At 40.5% G+C, this 21264-nt stretch overlaps 1 protein-coding gene across 2 annotated transcripts in view; it reads right to left on the reverse strand.

The window, feature by feature from the left end:
- Positions 1-2: 2 nt before the first annotated feature.
- The window catches only part of LOC149305285 (LHFPL tetraspan subfamily member 6 protein), a 32958-nt gene continuing 11696 nt past the window's right edge, over positions 3-21264 (reverse strand). For both annotated transcript variants that reach the window (XM_089477698.1, XM_089477699.1), the window contains exons 3-4: positions 4038-4136; positions 3-2695 (exon numbers count right to left, since the gene is read on the reverse strand). In XM_089477698.1, the coding sequence (XP_089333824.1) occupies positions 2577-2695; positions 4038-4136 (218 nt within the window). In that variant the 3' untranslated portion in view covers positions 3-2576. The remainder of the gene's footprint in view (positions 2696-4037; positions 4137-21264) is intronic.

The following is a 21264-nucleotide window of genomic DNA, read 5'->3' on the forward strand; positions in this document are numbered from 1 at the left end:
AGTTGAACTATCATAAGACATTTATTTACACAGATTCTAAAGTACAAACAAAATAGTCTATTTTAGATTACATTACAAAGGTGAATATTAAAATAACAATACAGCACAATACAACAACAATTACCTAGCAAAATTAATAACAAAACTTGGAAGATGTCCGTCATTGCTCTTGCATAAGTAGTATTACTCTACTGTGCCACACACACACAATTCTCATGGGACAGAATTGTCCGTTCATTGCCCTTCATAGGAATGCTTTATCTAAAAGGCTACATATGCTGAGTAAAATATTGCATTTTTGTAATAATCTCAAAAACATTGAGGTTAATAAAATTTATATAGGTCTGAAAGGCCGTTAATAAAATTCAAGAACACGTGTACACAGATTATATAAAATACTGAAAAATGGTCCATTAGGTTTTTAGTTTAAAATATGGCATAATACTGAAATTCAAATAAAATAATTAGCAAAAAAGAAAGAAGTGCACAGAGTATTCATTGCAATTGCTTTGTTCCACAGTACTTTTTTTTTGCTGAGTTTCTAAGATGAAGGAGTGATGAGAAAACATAGGAGTTATTGATCTCAAACAAACAGAACTGAATGACTGAATTACAGTGGTTGCAAAAAAAAAAAATCCAACTGAATAACCAAGTAAACATGAATGATAATGTGCTTTTGTTTCCATTTTTTTAGTCTTGTGCAAAAACAAGACAGTACACATGGAAAGGTGAACATGTCCCTTGCAGCAGACAAAACACACGTTTCCCCTCCACAAGAAAGAGTGGCTAGAGAGGAAGTAGTCCATGTCCACCTTTCCTGCTTCACATGAGCATTTTGAAGCCACTTTTTTGGGGGGGAAAACAAGCAGCTGGAAGTATTTGTTCCTTGTTGTTCCTCTGAGGAACAAATGGGAAAAGGGATAGCTTGTAGAGGACAGTACAGAAATAAAAATAAATCTGAAGGGGAAGACAAAAGTGGAGTGGAAAATGTGTGCATGTGCATATACCATGCTTAGAGGTTAGGAACAGGTGATCTGTGTATGTGTGTTAGTCTGAAGGAACAATGCAGATGTTGAAAAGGGGAATTGCTTGCTATATGGGGGGAAGAGGTACATATATTTGCACCGTTGTATGATGTGATGCCAAGTATGAAAGGCATAGGCCGAATCACAATTATACATTGCATGTAAATGCGATCGGCAAGGGTAACTTAACATCCCTTTTTTGGCATGAAGATTTGCTCCCCAAGGAGGCATTCAGGAGTTAAAATGTGAGAGGGAGTGTTTTCGAATTCCCTTGCCCTTCAAATTGCCCATGAAAAAGTTGCTTTTCATGTCAGAAATGGGAGGTACTTGTGCTACACTGATTGGTTTGTGAAATGGTGTTTGAACCTATGTGCATGTGAAGGACTGAGCTGGCATTTTTAAGGGGGGGCATGATTGCTGGATTTTTGTGCTTTTTTTAGATGAAGGTGAACAGACTATGTTAGCCTTTGCCATTTGCCTGAGTAACAATGCCTTCCACTGCAAACTGATATCCAGGCTGCTCTGTGGTACACCAACAGGCAGACTCATCAGATTTGGTTGAACTTTGGAGGCCGTGTTTAATTGTGAGGCAACTGTTTTTTATATGTCTATGAAAGAAAAGTGTCTGTGCAAAGGTAGGCAGATGTGCTTTCTGGAGTCTCATATGGAAAGAGAACATTTGCCTCTTTCATATTGAGTTTGTTAGGTTAAAACTCCAAATGGGAGCCAACCATCAGATTGCGGGAGCCTCTCGAGGCTAATACTTTTAAGGCCTGAAAATAGGTGCTCTCTCCATACGTACACACAAACAGAAGCCGCTCCAGCTGTGAGCTTAAGTGGCCAATTGTTTGTGGGAAAACAGTGCTTGCTCCTGTCCAAGTGAGTAATAAAACTGTTAAGAAATGCCCTCTTTATCTCAGGTTTGCTGACAAGTCAAACAATCCTTTTAAGGTTACATCCTTAACCTTCAGTGTGGTGTATATATACAGTCAGCCCTTCATATCCACGGATTCTTTATCCATGGATTCAAGCAGCCATGGCTTGAAAGTATTAAAAAAAATCTAAATTGCAAAAAACAAAGCTTGATTTTGCCATTTTATTTAAAGGTCACCATTTTACTATCCATTGTACTTAATGGGACTTGAGCATCCACCGATTTTGGTATCCATGAGGAGTCCTGGAACCAAACCCCAGCGGAAACTAAGGACCCACTATACATATATTTAATCCTTTGAACTGATGGTCTGCTAAAAAAAATCCTGCCACTTTCTTTCTCCTCAGACAGGGGATGTTTCCTGTTTTATAAGACAAAAATACGCTAAGAATAATATGGTAAGAGCCTAAGCTCCATGTGGCTTATACCCCTAAGATACAGAAAACCCTGCTATTCACAGTGTCACACATCAACTCCCAAATCATTGACCCTTGTTTGTATTGAAGTGGCTATAATGAAGAGCTAGTGCACCTTTCCAAGAAGGCTTGCACACGCTTTTCATTCCCTCCCCCCTCACCTTCCAAAACGAGTTCATTTTGTTTCAGGTCTTTCTGGCCTCAGTAAGGATACTGCTTTTGTTTCTTGCCAGAGAAACAAGCCAGCCAAGTGCAGATCAGCATTGCCGCCGCAGCTCCTCCTCCAGTACAGTAGTAAGCCCAGCCAATTTCACAGGTGCCTACAAGCAAAAAAAGAAACAACATAGAAAAAAGATTATTATCAGAAAAGGCTTCCTTCCACCATATTTTTGTCAGTGGAAAAATACAGCTTCTTAAAAATGCAATCTGCAATATTCCCAAATTAAATTCCCTGAATCTATTGGGGAAACATTCCTAAATTTATCTGGGAACAACCACCAAGAGATGCATTTTTGTAATCAGCCATGTTTGTTGAGTTACCATATACAGTGCATATGATCATTCTGGATTTCCTGTGCCTGGAAGTCAATATGGGAGAGCTCATTTTAAATGATGCCCAAAAGGTGACACGTTTAAACCCCACTAATATCCTTAAAGCACCACATCGTCTCTAATCTTGGAAACTTGGGTCAGCCTGTGGTTAGTACTTGGATGGGAGACCACCAACAAATACCAAGTGCTGTAGGCTATATTTTAGAGGAAGGAGCTGGTAAAGCCACCTCAGTACAGTGGGCCATTCCCACCTACTGAGGTTCAGTACCACACCCTCCCACAAATGAGAAAAAGCGAAGGTGCCCAAACTCATATTAGTCAATGGGTGGCGATGTGCACATGGGTATGCCCTGCCATTGACTAATATGGGGTAAGGTGATCTGCAGGAACTCCGGTCTGCAGATGGGTAGCTCATTGATATGGAGCACCCACTGTAGCACTTGCCTAGGAAAACCCTGTGAAATTCATGGGGTTGCCATAAGTCGACAGGCGACTTGAAGGCACACATACACACAATTCCAAAAAGGTAGAGTCAAGCAAGCATATCACTTGCTTCCTGGTTAAAACCTAGGGGACAGGAATGATTCAGTTTGGCTAGGCTCAGTCTGTATAATTTAATGGCTTCCCACTCTGGATGTTCAAAAATGAAATAAGAAATCAGATTTGGGGGGTGGGATGGGGGGAGAGAGAGTTTAGGCAAATATAAGATAAAACAAGGGGAAAGAGGGACTGAGGGGTGTTGATGTTGAAATGCACAAAAGGTCACTTTCTTCCTCACAGCAAAGTTGCAAACATACCCACACAGAGGATCAGGGCTTTGGCATTCAAACAAACATACCCATACCTTAATCTCCTTTCTCTCCCACCCTCCAAAAAGATACATGCGGGGAAAGAGTGTTGAGATGAATCAAGTTAGGTTTTGCAGGGAGAGAGGCAAATCCTTAAAAAGCTGTGGGGGAGAGGTATAACCTTAACAGAATCATAGAATTATGTGTAAATCCTTTGCTAATTTTAGCAATGTGTTGTTGCTTTTTTAAGTCCATGGTTGTGAACCTTTGAATACCATTACAATCATAGTGGAAGGCCATTCTCCACTTGTTGCTCACTTACCCAGTTCGAACTGGTTGGAAAGGTTACCACAGGTCTGCCGGACTTCTTCACTGTCCCAGCCCAGAGGATAAAGAGCACAGCCAGAACCAATTAATAAACCTGTGGACAACAAGCAAACAAAAGCCAAAACGTGGATGTAAATGAATAGAAAATGACATGTCTTAAACTACATCTGATTCTCTTTGGTGAAGCAAAATAGGAAGTGTGACAAGCTTGTATCCAGTGCCTGTTACACCTTCCCTTAGAGATGTACAACTTTTAGTCGGCTAGGACACCTGTTTAGTTCTGGTAAAGGTAAGGGTAGTCCCTTGACATGACTGTCTAGTCATAACCGACTGTAGGGGGTGGTATTCATCTCCATTACTAAGCCGAAGAGCCAGCATCCCAGGACTACTCCGGTGGTCATGTGGCCAGCATGACTGCGTCGAATGCTGTTACCTTCCCACAGAAGTGGCACCTATTTATCTATTTGCATCTGCATGCTTTCAAACTGCTAGGCTGGCAGAAGCTGGGACTAGTGATGGCAGCTCACCCCATCATGCAGCACTCAGGCCTCGAACTGCCAACCTTTCGTTCTTCCGATGGTCAGAATTGGTCTATTAGCCACTAAGCCACCACATCCCCTAAGATACCTGTTAGCACCACCAAATTTCCCCACTGTTGATGGTGGTGATCTGTATCAGACTCACTGCGGCCCTCGACTCCCTCTCAGTGTTGAAGGAATACCAACCTCTGAGCCAGTGTGACATGTGCCCTTGGAAACCCAACAGGTCACTATGCATCCCTGTTTTAACAGAAAGTATTTCCATTTGCACAAGTCAAAGGAGCTCATTTTTGCTGTTACATGTACAGTGAGACATGTACACATATGCCTGCAAAAGAGACTGACATGCGCGCGCATACACGGATCCTTGATGCTCCTAAGGTTTTCCACAATAGAAAACCAGAACAGAATGAACAGGGTGCTGCAATAGCTAGGAGGAAGAGCAGCAAAAACTGGGTGACCCAAATTGCTTCCCCAGTACAAAGCCATTCTACACAACCCTCAGTCTTTAGAACAAAGGTGAGTATTGTGTGGCTCTTTTTGAACTAAAACCCTCAGCAGCCCTCACAACGTGTTGTGCTGGCTTGGACAGATGGGAATTGCAGTGAAACATCCAAAGATCTGTACAATCCCCATCACTATAGAATGGTAGTTTTTCACATCTAGAAGACCTAAAACTTTATCTTACCTCCCTGCTGTCCTGCCACAATTGTACTAGTTTTAGAATGGAAGCATATTGTTTTGCTATCATTTTTTATCACATTTCCCCCCCACAATAGTATTTTAGTGACCCATTGATGCATATTAAAACCCTGCTTTTTAGCCTGTTGTGATAAATTTCTAGTGAATGAGAGCCAGTGTGGTGCAGTGGTTTGAATATTGGTTTAGAACGCCAGGATACCAGAGTTTGATAACCATACATCAGAGGTTAGCCACAAAAGCCTCTTTCGGTTTTCCCCTAACCTGATGTTGTCCAGATGTGTTGAACTGCAGCTCCCATTGTCCCTGGCTACTATGGCCAGTGTAGTCAAACTAGAGCTTGAAATATCATTGTAAATGCATTAGTATTACTTTTGCACATGTTTACTCACGAGTTCAGTGTCAAGTGATTCATTAGTGATGTGTTATTTGGAATGTCACTTTTTAAGTTCTAAAAATCACTAATAAAAAACATGGCCCCAAATCCAGCAAAATGCTAGTTATTTCCCAATAATGTTTTGCAGCAATGGGAGGAAGCATTACATCAAAAAGATAATGAAATTAACAGCCACCATACTATTTTATTTATTTATTTTATATGCCACCTTTCTCCCAAATTAGACCAAAGTCGAACTATGGATATTGATATGACTCATGGATAAGTCGAGGGCAAAACTTTGGTGCATGTACGAAAGGATCTAAAGGATGAAGGAAAGGAAAACAATGCCAAAGAACTTAGAAAACCCTAGCAGGCATAATTGTGCTCATACTAAAGACTGGATGGATGAGAGAATAGAGGGGGGAATCAGTGCTTCCATGATAGCTTATGTGCTTTCCTTTTGCAAGGGGATGGTTCCATTTTTTAAAGTAAGAGTCAAAATACAGTACTTACATTGACCCGTGGATAAGTCGACTCAGTTTTTCTGGGTCAGTTTTTTTTCTAGTAGCAAAAGAAGAACAGAGAGGAAGCCAGGCTAGCATCCCAAGGGAAGGAGTTCCAGAAGCTGGGAGCAGCCACCAAGAAACCTCTCTCTCTTGTCTTCACCAAGCAAGCCTGGAATGGTGGTGGGACCCAGAGTAAGCCTTCCCTTGAAGAAGTTAAGACTCTGGCAGGTTCATGTGGGGAGATGCAGACTTTCATTTTAAATATGTCATGTTTTCATCTGTGTTATCTGCCTTAAACATCATTAATTTTGATGCATTACTTCCACCCTCTTGAGTCCAATAGATGTGGAAGGCACTAGGATGGGGAAGGGTAGCTACAGTAGCATAAATTTGTTAGGCTTTAAGGCACTGCAAGGCTCTTTGTTCTTTTTCCTTCAACAGTCCAAAATGGCTACTTCTCCAGAAATAGATGGAAATCATTTCCATAATTAAAATGAACACAGCTCCCAAGATACTGCTTAGATCATGAATTTTCAATTGAAATAATGACAGACACTATTAAAAAATCTAGCTCAAGTGTTATGGGAAGGGGTGTGTGTGTGAAATACCTATGAAATTCCTGATCCAAAGTAAAGCGAAAAGTGAGTTAGCGTTTCCTGATCTGAAAAATTAATACTGTGCAAACCAGCTGCAAGTTTTAATAGAGTGGGTGAGAAAGGATGAAGATAATCCTCTACATCTTTATGTATAATCAGGAATTACAAATTCTACTGAGGCCATGAATACAAATTAAAAAGAAATTAATAGTTACAAAAAGTGTAGCTGTTAAACATCTATTTGGGAAAGTTTTTATGCTTTAAATTGCTTTTTAATAAAGGGTGGGATCAATGTCACTTAGCAGGATTAAAGCAATTAATAGCAGAAAGAGGAAGAAACACACAGGAAGAGCTATTTAGAAAAAAGAAATGGCCAATCTCTCCTTTGTTACCAGCATTTTTAGTTATAGCCATAAAGTGATTTTAGAGATCAAACTTTTAATTTGAAGACCTTCTTGTACATTCAAAAAAGGGACTGCCATCTCAATTATTTAAAATTCTGACTGAGATAAAGTACACAAGGTGGCAGGAAAACCCAAACGTTGCATTGAAATTAACATATTGGCTAAGCAATCCCAGACAACAAATGGCAATATTTGTGGTTTAGAGCCAGGTAGTTTGAGTACTGGACTATGACTGTGGAGATCAGGGTTTGATTCCCTGTTCAAGCATAAAAACCTAACCTTGGGAAAGTCACACTCAGCCTCAGAGAATGGAAATATGGCAACCTCCCTCTGAATAATCTTGCCAAGAAAACCCTGATAGGTTCACCTTAGGATTGCCATATGTCAAAAATGACTTGGAGGCACACAACAACATAGCTGTATCAATCTATTTGAGAATTATTATGAATTTTTAGATCTTAGCACTGGTGCTGGGCTTCACAGAGACAATCTAATACCCATATGATGCTGCTACTCCTATATTCAAGATCTTTCGGAGCAGAGGATAAGCCTCATTCATTACTATGGGGCATCCTCCCAGGCAAGCAGCTACAGGATTACAGCCTAAAAGATGAATGCTGTGATTCTATGCACACAGAGTAAGCCTCATTGCAATGATGGGATTTGCTTCTGAATAAACATGCCTAGGACTGCATGTTAATTTTTGGATATCTAATGGGGGCAGGCAAAACATGAAGCTATTTCCCCCTGTTTGTTGAGTCCAACAAAGTGCTTGATTGCAGAATACTAGGAAGAAGGAAGGAAATGCCATTAATTACAGTGTGTAGAAAAATCAGCATTCATTGTCATTCACTATCTGCAATTCATTTTATTAGAGATGAGGAATATGTCTCAACAAAGTCTTTCAGTATTTTAAAAGGAATATGAATGTAGTCAGGCTGAGCTTTGTAGTTTTGTGCTTTTAAATTTACTTCTATTTTCAGCACACTAACAAAGGGGTTTTCTTGTCTAAACTTATTCCAAGGAGGCTTGCCATTGCACTTCTCCTAGGTGGAGAGAGTGTGACTTGCCCAATGTCATCGAGTGGGTTTCCACGACTGAGCAAGGATTCAAACCCTGGTATCCAGGAATCCTACTTCAACAATCAAACCACTATACCATGGTAGCTGTATGGACTGCGCTTACAGTTTTTCAAACAAGGTTGTTAGTAATCACAACATTTTGCATTTATTTTATTTAAACATTAGTTATCACATTAATACACCCTCTTTTCTCTAATGAACCCAAAGCACCATCATCCACACAGCATCCCTGTGAGATCAGTCAGGATGAGAGAGAGAGAGAGAGAGAGAGAGAGAGAGTGCACAACTAGTCTAAGGCCACTCAATTAATTTTTGTGGCTCAGTTGACCTTTGAACCCAGATCTCCCATTCCAATATTTTAACCACTACACCATGGATATTATTGTATTATGGAGTGTCTTTAAATATAAGATGGGCATGAGAGATTTTGTTAGGAGGAATGCAAATCATTTCCTGACCTCCTCCTTTTGCATGCCATCCAAGTGAGGTCATTTTGGCTTACATTTTGTCCTTGTGTTGCTTCTCATGATCCAATAAGCACACTTTGAACTTTATCGCATTGGCTCCTTCCGTTCCGTTCTGAGCACGGAACGGAAGGAGCAGGGACGAGTGCGGAACGAGTGGGGGACGGATTTTACCGCACGCACCCGTCCCTCATTCGTTCCGTTCCCCCTCTCTTCCGTTCTTAATCTGTTCCAGAGGGGGAAATTTTTGAGAACTGTTCTGAACAGTTCTCAAAAAGCGTTCCCTTTGGAACGGAATGGGCAGGGAAGAGAGGGGGAACGGAACGAGCGAGGGACGGGTGTGTGCGGTAAAATCCGTCCCCCACTCGTTTCCGTTTCCTGCTGGGCCGGGCTGAGAACCCGGTGCGATAAAGTTCTTTGTCCATGTTGGACCTTGCAGTAATTTCCCTCCATAGTTATAAGAAATTGCATAGTTCAAGGTATTACGACTGGCACATTGTGATTTTTTAGGGAAAGCATTTCATGCCATTTGGTTCTAATGAAAGATAATCTGGGAGTAACATGGCTATAGAGATTTTGATCCACACTGTAGATCCAATTCTTTCTAGCCATGTTGATCTCTCACCTGTTCCATATTTTGGAGTGTTCCACATTGTGCCAACCATAATGGAAAGTTCAGAAAGTCTGGACATTTAATGGCATCCTAGCGGCAACCAGAAAAAAGACCAGACACAAAGTAAACAACCAAGCTAAGAAGTCAGAAACATATATATAAAACTATTTTAAAACATTACATAAATAAGAAATGTAGGCATCAGATAAATCTACGCAAATTCAATCAAAGTTTTTTAAAATGTTATTAATACAGAATACATATACAGTAATATTTTTGGCTATATAAATATAACTGTAGCATGAAGATCACCAGGCAGAAATCTTAATAGTAATAGGAATCCAATAATGAACCTTATAAATCAAGTCAGCCAGACATGTTTTGAGGTAGGCTGCCTTCCTTGGTGGCCTGTGCTTATAAGATGAGGCATTTGTAGTTTTATCAGGGGTTTGAATGATATAAACAGAAATTATTTATGGAGTAAGGAAGCCTGCAGTGCAAAAAAACTCTTCTTCATCAGTTACAGCCCACACACAACATCAAGCCCTCCAAAAGTTAGGAGGCACCACACACTGTACTTTCAAAATTTATCTCTGGGTTTGCCAATATACTGCCTAGTGCTTTGTTGTTGTAGTTCTCTGTGCCATCTAAGAAAGACTTGTTTCTCTCATCTTCATTTCTTTCATATCCTGAACAGTGCTAGAGGTGGAGACATTTCTTACAGCAGAGTTTTATATACAGTTAATATACTGATTTACAGTACAGTAGTTAGAAAAGAAACTGGTTGTTTAAAAGCTTTATAGCATAGCATATGCTAAAAATACAGATGTCCTCTAACTTCAGTAATCTCTTTGAAGATTGAAAACATTTTTCCAATGGAGGGATAACCTTACCTTATTCTCTCACCAACTATCAGATGAACTTTCAGAGATCATCAACTAAGCAAGAAATTGGAGGTTATTTCTTTGGCTCAGAATCTTGTGAGAATGAGATCAAAAGCAGCAACAACAACAACAACATGTGAAATCTCTAATGACAGGCTACTTAACCCCATTGGATGAAGGTAGTCTGCTGTCCACTTCCCCCAAAAAAGGAAGGGAGACCTGTGTTGCATTACATTGCAGAATTAACAGTTTGACACCACTTTAATATCCATGGCTCAATGCTATGGAATTCTGGGACTGGAGTTTTGTCAGAGACCTCTGGTGCCACAACAAAGTATAAACCCCAGGATTCCATAGGATGGAACCATGATAGTTAAAGCGGTGCCAAACTGCATCATTTCTGCAATGTGACAGCAGCTCTGGAATTAAGTACAACCATGACTCTAAACTCTAGAGCTGGTCTTTGGTAAAACCTGAGACCAAAGATCTTCTCAAGCCACTCAAACATTATCACTTTGCTTGTGTAACTAGATCAGTAAATCAGACACTTTATACTAGGTCGCACTGCTCATCCATATTGTACATTACTGAAACTGTGCTGTTGGTACTTCAGTTTTTCATAAGTGGTCAAACAGTAGACTTTGTTGCCAGAGAATGGAGGAATGGCTGTCAAAAGCTTTAAAGGTGGTTGTATGGATTCATGGAGGCCAGGTCTACCAATGGTTACTACTAGTCATGAATGGCATGCATTATGTCCAATACAAGAGGTGAGATGCCTGTTTATGTCAGTTGCTAGGGAAGATGAGTGAGAGAATACTGTTGCCCTCATGTCCTGCTCATGGGCACAAGTTCCTACATGGTGCGTGCATATTTTGTATTCTGCTCATACAACTATGATAGGGTTTGTTCAGTTAGGACCTAATGGCAGTCACGCCTTGGGGAAAAACATGAGAGATGAAGGATGCTTATAGAGATAGCAATAGGATTCCTGACTCTCTCCGTGCACAATGAAGAACAATCTGTTTACCAGACTGGGCTTCCTTGTCAGTGCAATTATTTACAAGCTGCTAGATATTTGCTCCTGAAAGGCTCATAAATCACACTGTGAGAGAATGGAAAATATGGTCCACATTTTCCAGGGAATTAAAGGAAAAAAACCCAAAACAAAACAAAGAGCCTTGAGGGAATTCGTAAACTACATTTGCTGCTTTGAAAATAAAATATTGTTGGAGATTCCCCTCACCGTTTCTAAAAACAACAAGATTTTGGCTTTATGGATGCCCATTTAGAATTGAATGAGCAAAAACTGGGCATGTGATGCATGAGCCAATCCAGGTTTATTTGGAACTAAGTTCCACTGTATTTAAGGATGCTTAATTCCAAAGATTTAAGAATTTCAGCCTTCGATAAAATCGTTTGCCTCTGTGCTATTCATCTGTTAGGCAAGAGCAAAAAGAGCAAACTGCTAGTGTTGCGTTTAAGAAGCCAAGGAATTCAGTCACTTAGATGGCTTTTCAAGGTGGAAACTACAAATATGGAGAAAACATGTGTTTCCCATTTTGCCTACAATCTCAGAGTGGCTCAGCAAGAGATGACTGCCCATAAGGGCTGACCTTTAAAACATCTGGCAAGCCTGGGAATGCCCTGCCTGCCACACTTAGGTGTCTAAGCAGATTTCAAGGTATTTTTATCTATTTAGTAAGTGTGAAGCTCTGTCATCAAATAGCCAGAAATCCTGCTTAAACCAAGCCTCTCATTTTGACCGCTGCAGCCAAAGCCTGTCAGGAAAGTGTCACAAGCCATATGCATTTTCCAGCAGCATGGCAATTGCCACAGTTCCAAACATTTTCCTCTCTGTCCAAGGCAACCTGTTCATCTGTGCTGCCTTTCCTCATTGATCTTGCTAAGCTCTATTTTTACTTATGCACAAAAGCTTGTAAAACAGCACTGTTTTCATTAGGCAAATTGCCCAAAGTCTCATGAAAAATTTAGCTACGTCTTAGACGGGAAAGCATCTAGTGCTATTGACACTCAACACTGTACGCTTGGCAGGAATCCATTGCCTAGGGAGAACAGTGACCTAGCTATTATCTGATCTGCTGCTCAGATGCAGCTGCGTGTATCAGATCATAACTCTTTATTATTGAAACAATTATTTCTGAACAGCAGGGGCCTGAGAAAGCACGAATTAATTTAGTAATATACATTCATGAATTGTGAAGAACATAAGCAACGCCATTTGAGGGTAAACTCTGTGCTAGTAATTGCTGAATTGATTTTTTTAAAGCTCCACTGGCAGCAAAGCTGACACTAAATTGAGCTGTATTTCCTGCAAAATGAATGTTAGGACGCTATAAAGCCGTTTGCTTGTTGGCTATCAAAGTGGTGATTAAAGATCCGGCAAAAACTAACAATTGCTTCCTGAGTGAGCATTGTTCATAAAGATGTCTTATAACAAAATATTCACTGCAGACTATTCAACTCACTAATACTTAATATCTCACTTTTCACACATTGCATTCAAAGTGACTAATTAAAGCAGCTCCAATACAGCAAGAAGCACAAAAACTAACAGTAGATTGCTCAGTCTGATAATGTGAGAAAACATTCAACACAAAATGCAAATTGTTGCAAGTATTTTTTGAAAGGTGGGGGAAAGATTTCACCATACTTTATACCAGTATTTTCTACTGTTAGACTACAGATATGGTTGGATCATAATCCCCATCATCCCAGAAGACATGGCCAATGATGGAATAGGAAATCCAACAATATGGGGCAGGAAAGGAGATGTCTGAGAGTGTTAAAGGTTGCCAGATCCTAACCAGTCACTTCAGCAATGAAGAAGGCTATTAAGACCAGAAAAAGAAGGAAAGGGGAAGAATATATAGAAGAGCTCTGCTTCATGGTATAGCTCATTTAGACAAAATATGGAGCGTGGACTCAGGGAGCATTTTAATATGGGGTTTTAATATGAAAATTTGCAGTTATTTTGGTGCTTACATCAGATAAACAGCAGCCCCTTGAAGTCAATGCAGTCACTGCATAACAGGTCTGACTTGTTCTTGCCAGTCCTGTTTCATCAGAACATGGGCCATCGCATTCTGTGGTAGCTGAACCTTCAAACCTTCCTCAAGGGCAACTTGATGTAGTGCTGATTGCATACATTTATCATGCAGGAGCAGAAAGATACCGTACAGTCATGTCCACTACAAACAGGAAGAATTTGTTGTTCTGTTCAGTTTCTTTGTTCCTGGATAATGGGATTTTACTGAAAAATCCATTTGCCAACTTACACCCCCTTCATTCAGCATTATCAGTTCTTCGCTTTAAACATGCAACAAGATTTTGAGCATGTTTGTTGTACTCATAGCTGTAATGTAATTTGGGTATAGTACTTTTAAGACATTCCCATACATCTATACAGTCGCCCCTCCTTTCTCACAGACTTGAGATCTGCGTTCTTGATTATACACGGAGGGGCAACCTCTGTTATCCTCAATAGAGCGTGCCTCTGCGGCACACACCCTGTGCCCCATTCAAGCCTATGGAACAGGTCCCCTGTGAAAATAGAGGGTCGATTGTATTTCATTCCCAGGCCCAATGCATCCTTGGTTTCTTAAGTGTGTCCCTCTTTCATGAGGTACAAGTAATACCACAACAATAAAGACAGCACTGTATAATGCAGAAGGGCTGAAATGATGAGAAAGTTTGTGGAACGTCATGAAAAGTTTATCATGAGATGATATGATGCTTGTTCATGTACGTACAAGTAGAATTAAACCTTTCTGACTTTTGGTGATTTTGATTCGCAGGGCATTTATTGAAACAACGTGTTTCATTTTGGCATGACTGAGGTCTTCAAACTTTGGCAGCATGGTTAATATTCTTCAAGACGCAAAATGCCATTGCAGGAAATAAAAAATAATTTTAAACTGTACTACTGTTGCATCTCAATTTACTTACTTTGCTGAACCCTGTACATTGACAGCAGCTCCCATCTTATCAGTAACACTTCGTAGGCTCAAATCTACAAATGCTCATGCTATCAGCTTCTTTTTTTCAGTTAGTCTCAAAGGTACGGTACTTATCCACCGGATTTTGTATAAGAAACTATGGTTAAGGCTCCACCCTGATTATGATTGTATAACTGATTATCGGATATTTTAAGGAACTAATAAGAATGTGTAATTCAGTATTAGTATTTTATAGATTGTGTATTGTATTGTATTGTGTTATTTTAATGATGTAATCCTTGGGAGAGGCAGGAAATATACAGTAAATAAAAATTATTATTATTACTACTACTACTACTACTACAAGAGCCTTTTTTCCAAGCCACTCCTCATTTCCTAGGTGTTTGCTGGTTCAACTCAACTTTCTTAACAAGTTCTTGGAGCTTTAAAAGTACATGCCAGTTCTAGACAAGCTGAGAACTTGATTGACTTCAATGCAAGCTTGGGTTTCTTTCAGTTAATGACTGATTTCGTTCATGTATCAGGACACACTTTGGATTTAATAGACAGAAATCAACAGATTACCAGAGGCATAGTAAAGACACTCTTGTCATGACAAAGCTGTAACCTTCTGAACTGCATGTCTTTCAGTATCTTGCAATGTCCTAGCAAAATGGCAGACCAATTAGATTGATTCATGCTCTGTGGCTTATGAACCCAATAGGTTTTCAGAGGTCTCTGTAAAACCATTCCAATAGACTTTGACAGTTATGTGGAATAGCAGCAGGTTGACTAAGAGCACTGACAAGATGGCTACTTAACTGCTAAAGGTCTCCTTGATTTACAGAAGACCTGAGAACGATATAGCAGAAAGAGAGATGCTTAGACTACACAATAGCTTGGGATTTGAAACAGAGCAAATCCTATTTAGATACACACCTGTTTAAATACAAAATCTGTTTTTTTAAAAAAAAATATGCTGTAGTATCAAATGCAGAAAATAACTCCTTTTCTGCTGCTGTTGCTTCTTCAAAGTGAGTGTTATCTATTTCTAAATGGTTAGTGATGCCTGGAAAAAAAGAGGTTGCCTCTATCTGAAAAATTGAACATTTTCTGCCCACTTTAATTCAACTGTCACTTCTTGTGCAACCCTAATTGTTTTTACTTGTTTATATTTTATATTTTTAACCACTTTGATTGTTCTTTTGAAATGACAGGTGGAAATAACATTTGAAATAAACCAACAACAGTTTGGACTTGGCTTAACCGGTCAGCTACCATTTTAATTACAGCTCCCAAACTTGAAACTTCTGAGAGCCTGCAGTTTGGCAGTGCTGCCTAATGCAGACAGTACACAGCTGATTTTTTTTAACCATGGTTTGTACAGTTCTGGCCTTCCACCTCTTCCCTTTCTCTTCCTCATTGTGGAATGGGATGTGAATGCTACATAACACTGGTGGAGATGTGAGGCTGAACCATGGTAAATGGTTCTCACAGGGAATTTGCACAAAAGAGGAGAGACGGAGGGAGAACAGAGCACCATCACTTGACAGCAGAAGGCAGAGGTGGAAGAGCTGATAAACTGCAAGAGATCCTTGGTAACTTTATTTTTCTCTTTAATTGCTGAATGGATGCTGCCAGTGCATTATTAGAAAAGTTACTTTTTAGACTATGACCCCTAGAAATTCCTAGCCAGCATGGCCTCTTGTTCTGCCAGGTGGGGCAAGCTGGCAATTGTAGACCCGAAAAGTAGCTTCTCCCAGCTCTACATTTAGCCACCGTACAACACTCCTGCAGTGATCTTCCTGGGATAAAAATACTCCTTGCTTTCCTCTGGTCGTACTGTATTAACATCCAGCCAGCTATAAATAGCTAATGATAGAAAATAATTGCAGTGAAATCTCATGGGGATCATTCACATTTTTGTACCAGAATAATGGGAAAACCCTCGCTCATGCATTTTGATTTTGTTATTCATACTTTGAAATAGGATCAATCCACATCTCTTTGGGATTTTAGTAAGAGCCGGTGGCTAAGGAAGGGGTGGGGTCCCTCATTGCTGGTCCTGGGCTTGGCTTCCGTAGTCTGAAGAGGGGGGGGGGAATGCCATTTTCCACCTGGGAAGCCACTGGAATTCAGTAAGGAAAAGGAGGAGTGTCTCTTCGTAAAGCCAGATGAAAGGAGCCTCGTTCCTCCAAGGAGTTGTCAATGCAAATGCATTCAAACTGCGTTCAAGGTATGCTTCTTTTAATCTGAGTCTCTTTGCATCGCTATTCACACTGTCGATGATGCGATTCATTTTTAAACGCCCAGGAAAAAACAGTATCGAATATCCTGGGTGAAGTGGGTTTTTTGGTATTCCCCTCGCAAATGATTTGACTGCATTCAGAGTGCAATGTGAACAACAGCGATTAACCCAAATTCATCCCAGAGTATTTTCACCGTGTGAAAAAGCCCATGGATGGAAGCATTCAGGTTTTTCAGCATCTAAGACACATAGAGAGAAACCACACCTTTGTCTTAGAAATTCTGCCATTGGCAAGGCTTGTGGTGCATTTCAAAGAAAGAAAATAATAAAACCTTATGTACATTTTAAAAAATGTGGATAGCTAAATTGTGTTCAATAGAAAAATAATACAAACACACATAGGGCTGAATTCTATTTCTAGTCATAACTGGAACAGATCCACTGGATCAATGGGATTTGTCTGCGTGCTGGCAATCAATTTAGCAATTGACTGAATGGGTCTACTTTAGCTGGGGCAGGATTCCAGACTTACTCAATGGAGAAAGATGTAGAAATGTGTGTTTGGAGGGTACATGAAAGGTACCTTAGTGTAATGTAGATGTGTACACTAGGAAAAGGGCATATGAAAATGAATGTGAACTTCTACACAGCAGAAATAAACAACAACAGATGCCACACAAACCAGTGAACAAAGGAGAGAATGCAGATTTGGAATTTGGAGAAATGCAAGAAAATCAGAACAAAATGAAACCAGATTTATCACAGCCCTCTAGGCAGCCAAGGGCGAGGGTCCAAGCCCTGCTCTCTGATGCCAGGAAAATTCCCCGGCAGTGCGAGGGAAGAATGCATACCACCCGCTTGCCCAAGGGCCGATGTGAGCAGTGGGGGAAGGGAGGGGCGGCAGGGATTATTCTCATCTCCTGCTATTTTTCTACAGGGATAGGCGTCTTTACTGTTGGCAGTTTAGGAATCTCTGCTGTTGGCAGTTTGGCGCAGCAGATGACAGCAGGCAGACATCGGGAGTGCTATTACTGGGAGTGATGTATCATGTACCATTTCCTAGAACATTAAAAAACACTGTTAAATATTTCATAGCCTCCCATATTTCAGAGTGAACTACACACTTGGAGCCTCCCCCTTCCCTTCTAAACCATCCCTGCCCGAGGGCCTTCCTCTCTGCACGACAGCACATGGTTGAATGCCCACCTTAGATTGTATTCATGTATTCTGCTTCTCAGTTACTAACTTAAAAACCAAAAGGATGTTTATTAGACAAAGAAAAACATAATGGTCATATACAGTATGAACATCACCTATGTAAAATGGCAACATTTGAAATATGCGATGCAAGCTTTTGCCCTCAGAAATGATGATGATGATAAGAAAGTTAATTTATACCCAACCATTTCCTCAAAATTGTGACTCAAGAACACTTAGAATTTAAAACAAGTACACAATAGCTAAGGCAGCCTAAACACCCGAAAGGCACCAGAGGTTGCCCAAACTTGACTGCTAAACAGGATTAGCACTGGTTATTACTTGTATGGGAGACCTTTTAAAGTTTTTAAAAAGGCATCCTTATCATCTCTCTGGATGCAAAAAAAAGAGGTGTTTCCTCCTACGTGGACATTATAATGTTTTGGCAATACAACGGGGAATTTGCTACAAACTCATAATGAGGAAATTTTGCCCCTCCAGATTTTGCTGAACTGCAGATTTCATCATGTCTCAATACGGATGGAACTTGCTGATAGTTGAACCCCAATATCATCCAGAATGTCAGAGGAATCACACCTCTTGCTTCTTTAAACCAAGAGAACTGTCAATCCAGTATGACAGAAAGAAGAAACACTACTTTTGAATTCTGCAGAATAACTGGCCAGATGCACAGGGCTTTAGATAGAAGGGAAGATCAGTAATCTCACATTCTTCTCATTCTCTCTTATTCGTCACGCTGAGCAAAAATAGCACTGACTGAATTCAGGAAAAAGCCACTTTCTGACATAATTCAGAGTCCCACACCTGGCTGATAATTTTTGGGTTGGACTCCAGTCCTAATGGAACCTGTGTCCAATCCAAAAATGGATTCAGATGGAATTTCTGGCTGGTCAAAATAATATCCTCACTGTACACTAACTTGCCAAACCTCACACCCTACAGAGGCCTTCACCTTGTAAATGAGGCCCTCCCCAGAAGGAACTCACAAGCACACAGCAGCCATTCTGTGTAGTTTACCATAAGACAAATGGGCAAAAAGGATTTGTGCCATGATGGTTATTTTGTCTTGTAAGGCTTTGGATGTACCTTTGAACAAGGGAGTAATCTAGGGAAATGGGGCATTGTGGGGAGTGCTGTTGTAGCTGAGCCGATGCTTTGCAGCTGGAGTCCAATTACAAGCTATTGGGAGTACTGGAGAGAGAGAAAAGGACAAACAGCAGCCTTTTGGACTGCTGCCTCTGTGTGTGTTTTTCCCCCATGGCTTTTCTACTGTGTTAATTTTTGTGTCAACACATATGCCGCACACAGACAAGATGTTGGAAAGTCATCAGGCATTCAGTTTCACGATCAAAGGCTAGGTGATCCAAGTTTGATTATTTGATGATTTACAAACAAATCAAGAAAAGTGACAGGACTCAGATGAACCAAAGGACAAAGAATAAATGAAGCAACATCTGAAACTGTTCACAAGAAACTTCTGGTTGGAAGGAAGTAACAGGACAAAGAAAAGCACGAGTAAGAGAGTCCTTCTTTTAAAATGTGGTAATAAATGTTTTAAGGCAACATTATCTGAGCTGCAGAGAATAAGAGCATTTTAAATAATGCATATTTCATGGATTTGTTTGATGTCATAGTTGCAAAAACTCAGCGGGTGTAGTTTCATGCATTTTCATGTAGGAAGCACTATATACTGAATACTTTTCAGTCAAGGAGCTCTTAATGATGTTACTGGAGAAAAAGTGGTAACTGAATATGATTTTTATTAAACACTGTCCATATTCTACATATGTGCCACCCCATAAGGCAAGAATGGAAAATGTTTGACCCACAAGGCTCATCTACTTTATCTATCATATAATAAGGAAAGATGGGCACTGCAATCCAACAAGACCTTCAAGGCCACATATTCCCCATCCCAGCCATAAAAGGTCTATCCCACCCCCAGAAAATTTGGCAGGATCACTGAGGCAGTGATGGCTCCTATGTCAGGAGAGCAATACAGTGGGCCCTCTATGTTCACTGGGGATAGGGTCACAGGACCCTTAAACAGTAGAAAAACTACAAATGATTTTTTTTACCAGAGAGAACACCTTTCTAGGAATCTCTAGATCCTCCAGTGCTACTTTATCATCAACATGTGCCAGAGTTTGACCATAAAATTGCACTGAAGGACCTATAAATGCCTAGAGGAGTATTCAATCTAGGAAACTCTAGGTCTGCCAGCAAAATGTCTGGTAGATGTTGAACAGAGTCGCACTGGAGGACATAAGAGATTCCTAGAAATAACATATTAATCAAACTCGTGAATAATTAAATGTGCAAATGTGGAGGGATGACTGGAAATCCTCTTCAGGGTTTAGTTCAGGATGTACAGGAGCTCTCCGGGATCCTAAAACCCATTTCTAAATAGGCTCAGCACCTTGGGGAGTGCCTTTAAAGGTAGCCAAAACCTGGAGTGGAGTCACCATCCCATTGACATGGCAGCCATGACTGTGCTGAGGTGAATCTCCAACCTGCTCAGCAATCTCAGTTATGTCTCCACCACCATTGCATTGGCCCACCCACTGCTGCCTCCTTCAGTACAGGATCTGCTCTCATGTAGCCCCCTGAAAGACTTCTTCAGGCACCAATGAGTGAACCCCCATCTTACCCCCGCTTGAAAACATTAATTTTGTTGGACTAAAATTCCCTTCACCTACATAGTCCCTGGCCGCACTGGCTGAGGGATTCTGGGCATTACCATCCAAGGAAGTAATTCACCTAAGCTTTAGGTATAGCCTAACTTGTAGCTTTAGCTGGAGATGCCAGGGACTTCCCTTGGATGCAAAGTGTGTGCTCTATCACTGAGCGATGCCCCCTCCCCAACAACACCCCTCTTTGTTCTGGCACTGACAAAGCCCCCCTTCTGCCCCCTCTTCCCTTGTGTATCTTGTCTTTTTAGCTTGGAAGCCTGAGGGTGGGGCTTGGGTCTTATTTTCATTACTGTACAGCACCCGTCAGTGGCACTGTGCACTGAATATTAATGGTGTTGAAGGGCTTTGACAATGAAATCTCCTCTGAAAAAGCAGAATGTGTGTGTGTGTAAGACAGAAAGATCAAGATACATCAGTACAGAAGCAAATACTCCAGCTGAGAACAAACAAAAATCACATGTGGAACAGAATAAGAGGCTATGGGAATTCCATTGCCCTTCATACAAATTAATGTGTCCTAGGGGGAATTTCCATCACATGCATCTAGGCCAGTAGAGTAAAAGTTGAATGTACAACTTGTATTATATATACATAAAGATGCCTAGAAGTGACTATCATATATACCCAACTGTAAGTCAGCCTCACGTATAAGTCGTTGGCAGGTTTGGGGGCCAAAATTGTGGATTTTTGATATGACCCGTGGATAAGCCGAGGGTAAAACTTTGGGGCATGTAACAAAGGATGTAAAAGATGAAGCAAAGGAAAATGATGCCAAAGAACTTACAAACTGATAGCAGGCATAACTGTTTGTACTCACATTAAAGGCTGGATAGACAAGAAGGGAACTATGGTAAATGGTGGCTTTGAGATTTTGAGGGAGGTGATCAGGCATGGATGGTGCTAAGAAAATACACATATCAAAAAGGATGTAAAGGCAAAGC

Source organism: Sceloporus occidentalis, unplaced genomic scaffold (genome assembly GCF_023333645.1).
Source record: "Sceloporus occidentalis isolate IW3139 unplaced genomic scaffold, rSceOcc1.0.p SCAF_12, whole genome shotgun sequence".
NCBI lineage: Eukaryota > Metazoa > Chordata > Lepidosauria > Squamata > Phrynosomatidae > Sceloporus > Sceloporus occidentalis.